Source organism: Triticum dicoccoides, chromosome 6B (genome assembly GCF_002162155.2).
Source record: "Triticum dicoccoides isolate Atlit2015 ecotype Zavitan chromosome 6B, WEW_v2.0, whole genome shotgun sequence".
NCBI classification, from domain to species: Eukaryota; Viridiplantae; Streptophyta; class Magnoliopsida; order Poales; family Poaceae; genus Triticum; species Triticum dicoccoides.
This window is the reverse complement of record NC_041391.1, coordinates 344422635-344428104: the sequence shown is the minus strand read 5'-3', so window position 1 is coordinate 344428104 and position 5470 is coordinate 344422635. Positions and strand designations below refer to the sequence as shown.

Below are 5470 nucleotides of genomic sequence, written 5' to 3'. Positions count from 1 at the left end.
ATCATATTTTCATAGTGCTCGGCGAAGCCCTGCAGAGATAGTTGCATCACCACCGTCACCACGTCATCGTGCTGCCGGAACTCATCTACTACTTCGCCCGTCTTGATGGATCAAGAAGGCGAGGACGTCATCGAGCTGAACATGTGCTGAATGCGGAGGTGTCGTGCTTTCGGTACTTGATCGGGCGGATCGTGAAGGTGTACGACTATATCAACCGAGTTGATAAATGCTTCCGCTAAACGGTCTTCGAGGGTACGTAGACACACTCTCCCTTCTCGTAGTATGCATCTCCATAGATAGATTTTGCGTGTGTATAGATTTTTTTTATTTTTCATGCAACATTACCCAACAGGGATAAGGTGGCAGCTGGCAAGTCGGGAGTGATGGAGAGAAAATCGTTCGGGTGAGCCCCTAGTCGGACCAGACAACGAGAGTGTGACGTGGCGACGAAACGAGTCTCAAAATTCGTACCAGAAAATCTGTACAAAAATCAGAATGGGATGAAGCAGTTCGGGCCGCGACACCAAATACCAGACGTCTGAACTTATCATCTCTACTCCTAATGTCTCAGTTGGTAGGTCACGTTCCGGGTTTTATTTTCGTCCCACCTCACCCGGTCTTTTTTGGTACTTCTTTGGTACTTGCTCCCACCTCCCGCTCAGCCGAGACGGTTTATTTTCGTACTCCCTCCCACCTCCCAGGTAGTTCCCTCCATGCAAAAAAAATCGAACCAACCAATCTCTACTCCTAATGGAGCAGTTGGTAGTCTTCGCCGGTCAATTTTCGTCCCACCACTTCCGTCCGGTTTTTTCGTAGGTTAACCATCGTAGATTTTTTTCGTCGCCTCCCCCACTTCATCGATTTATTTTCACTTCACCCTCTCACACAACAAAAAAATTAAACGGATCAGAACTTTCCATACCGACGCAAATTATTTAGTAATGTCATTATGTAAAAGAATCAATCATCAAATCTAAATTAATTAATCTTCATAACATTTGTTTCCTTTCGAATCACGTCCATAACTTTCCTTCCTTGTTTGGGCAGAAACTGTTTGGTAGCAGAGATTAGGAAGCTTCCTATGAGTGTAGTAATAGGAAGTATTCTTTTTCTTGATGATTCGTTTCCATGCATGATGATAGTAAATTATGCCAACATTCACCATTATTTATCAATGTCATCAATCGTATCCATTTCTACCAGTTTTAAGGGAATCTGCTCGCTATGTCTTTTTTAAGGGGATCCGCTCGCTAAGTCGTCGTCGCATGTTATTTTCACAAACAATCTCTACTCCTAATGGAGCAGTTGGTAGCCTCGTACAGTTTATTTTTGTCCTCCTCCCACCTCCCCTGGTTTTTTTTCATCCTCTCCCCCACCTCCCAATTTCGTTGGTTTTTTCGTCGGTTTTTACTCGCCCCCTCCCACCTCCCAATTTCGTCCGGTTTTTATTCGTCCCACCTCCCACCACCCCCTCGTACTGGTTCTTTTTCTCTCCACTATTTCCTTGCAAACCAATAATTTCCTAACATACAAAAGATCACGAATCTATCTTTCCTTACCCGAACCAATCGCGCCCTACATCAGTGCATTTCTTTATTAAGAAAACTAACACGTAAATCTTAACGCATTGCAAACAAATCCCGTTATGGATCTAATTAATTTATTATGGAATCTATATGTGGTTGCATTGGTTCTTTTTCTCTCCACTCTTTCTTTGCAAACCACTAATTTCCTAACATACAAAAGATCACGAATCTATCTTTCCTTATCCGAATCAATCGATCCCTACATCAGTGAATTTCTTTATTAAGAAAACTAACACGTAAATCTTAACGCATTGTAAAGAAATCCCGTTATAGACCTAATTAATTTATTATGGAATCTGTACATGGTCGCATCTCTCCCCTCGTGAAAAAATCGCATCCATCTCCCGTTAAAAAGGAAAAGAGAACATGAACGATCAATCCCACACCCTGCATCTCAGTAGCAAAAAATCGCCCCCGCCTCTGCTACTGCGCCTCGCCGTGTGCCCGGCTCGACCCATGCCTCGCCTGCATGGCTGGACACCACCGTCTCCACCGCCACGTACAAGAAAACGGTGGGCAGAACCATCCATTCAAATCGCACACCCCCACCCTCCTCCGCAATCCCTAGCCCCGCATCACCCTATCGCTTTCTCGCCTCTCTTTCCCCTCGATGTAGATGGTGCCGAGCGACGGCCTCGAGCATCGGCAGTGCCGCCCTCTCTATATTCGCTGCGTCGAGAGATGGGCCGAGCCTATCGTCGGTTCGCCACCCACGATTGGGCCGCCTCCGGTTGTCGCGCACCACCGGCTCCACCTAACGTGCCCGACCCTCTCCGCTTTCGACCTTCCGGTGACCACATCCCTCCGCGCCTCCATCCATCATCCACAAGGCCACTCCCTGCACCCACCCTCCTAAATTCTCCATACCGGCGGACAATCACCGAAGATCCAAGTTGGCCCGATATCAATTTTCTTACATGCTTTCTTTATCAGTTGGTGATGGGAATGAGTTCCAATTTCTCTCTCTGACTGTGGATTTGCAGGCAAGAAGCGCTTCTACATGCATCCTCCTGTCGGTCCCTAAAGTACCAAGGTAAATGGTTGATGTTGCGTTTGTCTAGGATGATATATGTTGGCTCTGTTCCGGTTCATCCGAGCACTTTGGTGACTAATTTACTGATAATTTAATTATATTAATTAAATGAGTCGGGTGTATCGTCGTGCATTTATCTTGCCAGTAATGTTCTGTGATGCTCTAATGCACTTTGGGAATTGGTTATCTTGTCTTCAGTGCAGAACATTTGTTTATTAATGCATGAGAAGAATCCTTGTTACTACCTTGAACCTGTTTTATAATCCACATTGTTATGCACTAGCGCGTGTGCGTGTGAAATAGATGGATTATGGTCCCGTACCCAATAAGATGGATATGTGTGTGTGTTAGAGAGAGAGAGAGGGAGAGGGGGAGAGAGAGTGAGGAGGAGGGAGGGAGAGTGTGTGTGTGAGAATTTGATGGTAAAAAAGTCGTCAATGTCACTTGATATGTATGAGAATATTAAATATAATATTAACATAATTGATATTGAATTCTTAAAGTTAATGTGGCCCCGTTGCAACGCACGGGTATTTTTCTAGTTTGGATAAAAATATGGTATTAGATGTACTCACGAAAAAAAAAAGTTTTAGGGATGCCCTTATCCTTCTCTAAAACGCCCACCCCGACTACCTCGCCATGGCCATTCGCTTTCTCGTCGTCGCAGAAATGCTCGTCGTCTCCCTTTCTCCGAGCTCACCCCTCTCCTTCCTTCCTGTCCCGAACCCCCGCCCTTTTGTCGTCTTCCCTCTTCGCCGCTGCTGCCTCCACAAACACCACAAGCGCCGGCAATGCCGCGGTGGCAGTGGCCTACCACTCCACCTCCTCCACGCCGTCGCAAGGAGGCGAATGGGCATCGTGATCGACGTCGACGAGGTGAATGATATCGGCGACCGTGACCTCCCCGTGGACGTGTCATTCACTCGGAGGCTCCCGCCGGCGCTCACCCTCGTTGACGGCATTGCCGCACTGCGGCGGGCCGCCGAGGAGGTGAAGGCCAGCCCGCCTGCCGCCGGGAGCGGCGTGATCCGGTTCGAGGTGAGCGGGCACAAGTTTGTGTAACCGAAGCATAGGCTTAGGCGCGGTCGCTACGTGTAGTGTTCTTGGAATTCACTAGCTGATTCGGTCAAGAGCAGCGCTGCATTTTGATTGATTATGAAATATAAATATGACGATGTATGTGAGGTTGAAAGACTACAAACAGCATTCTCCCTAATTACGTTTACCAGCATTGTGAACCTGGTTGATTTCCCTTCACCTCCATGAACACACCAGTAGACCTAGAGAGATGATTAATTGAACACACAAATGCTGCAGGTACTTGTTCCACCCAGTACGAAGGCACTCAAATGGTTATGCTCTCAGTTTAGGAGATCATCATTGTTCCCTCAGTTCTATCTATCAAGGAAGCTAAGCTCCAATCCGTCAGTTCAACTTGAAATATCTGGTGTTGGTTCTGCACTTTGCTTGTATGGTTCCTCTTCTCAAGTAAAAGATGGATATGATATGATATCAAGGTGCCTCTCTTGTTCTCGTGCACAGATGCTCCCTTTCGCGAAGCATTCGACACCTTTTCTAACCAAATTAGACATTTTTGTTCCTGCAGATATATTTCATTTGATTCAGATTTGATGGGAGCTTATGGAGCAGTTGGCATGAAGTATAATGAGGAATTATTGTCAATAGAGGAGAAAGCTGGTTCATTTTACTTCTTTATTCCTCAGGTAATAATAACCTGTGCTTTTCCATGGGTGCAGAATTCTTATTACCTTTGTGTGAGATATGCATTTCATGTAGAAGTCATTTGAAATTCAGCAGAAAAATTCCTGCACTAGCATGTTATGTGATATTATGTGTGTGACTAGATATTACTTGATCTCTTGTCCGTGATTAAAAGGTGGACGCTCAAGCACACTCACATGCCTGAATGCGTCCCCTTCAGACCAAGACTACAATTGACAGAGGTCAGGATAAATCCGCGATCTCACAGAGTTCCTACTAAGGCCCACTCATGTGTGCAGAAGATGGGCTGGTTGAGCCTGTTAAGGCCCTGTCCGGTTCACGGGAAATGAAAACAAGGGAAGATAGAAAAATAGAGGAATAGGAAAGGAACGCTCCTGTAAAACAGAGGAATGACGAACATCGGCAACGGCAGAGGGAACCATGCGAAGGAATGTTCGGGTTGATGGAAAAAAGCACAGGAAAGCATCTTACGTGTGTACAGCTAAAAGGACATTGCTGCAGTTTTTTTTTTATTTGCCTTGCCTTTGACTAGACCTCAAACATCTCATCCCATGGAATATTTTATTAGGGCTTACACGCCAGCCGCGAGTGCTTTACCTCGGGCTTCCGCCAAAACATTGGCTTGGGCTGGATTTTTTCAATCCTATGGTATCGGTGGGAATCTGCACGTGAAAGGATTTTTTCCTGCAAAATACTGTTCAACTTCCCTTTGTCCCAAATGCTGTTGATGATAACTTTCCAGAGGAAAGTGTTACCCGTGAAATTCCTGCAACTTTCCCGTGAACCGAACAGGGCCTAAGTATATTATATCTCCTCTACCTATCAAATTGGTCTTTTGGGATAGTTCGAACAGGGCCTAAGTATATTATATCTCCTCTACCTATCAAATTGGTCTTTTGGGATAGTTCGAACAGGGCCTAAGTATATTATATCTCCTCTACCTATCAAATTGGTCTTTTGGGATAGTTGGTTCATAGGAATATCTAACATGGTATCAGAGCTGAGGTCTTGGGTTCAAGTCTCAGTCCCTGCATTTTCCCCAATCATTTATCCACATCCATGTCGGGAGTGGGGGGAGGTGTTGACAATTCCATATCCACGTAGGATG

General features: G+C 45.6%; 1 protein-coding gene across 1 annotated transcript in view; it reads left to right on the top strand.

The window, feature by feature from the left end:
- Positions 1-3258: 3258 nt before the first annotated feature.
- LOC119321141 (protein PHYLLO, chloroplastic-like) overlaps positions 3259-5470 on the top strand; it is a 12330-nt gene continuing 10118 nt past the window's right edge. The window contains exons 1-3 of the mRNA XM_037594961.1: positions 3259-3657; positions 3937-4136; positions 4226-4343. Coding sequence (XP_037450858.1) covers positions 3259-3657; positions 3937-4136; positions 4226-4343 — 717 coding nt within the window. The remainder of the gene's footprint in view (positions 3658-3936; positions 4137-4225; positions 4344-5470) is intronic.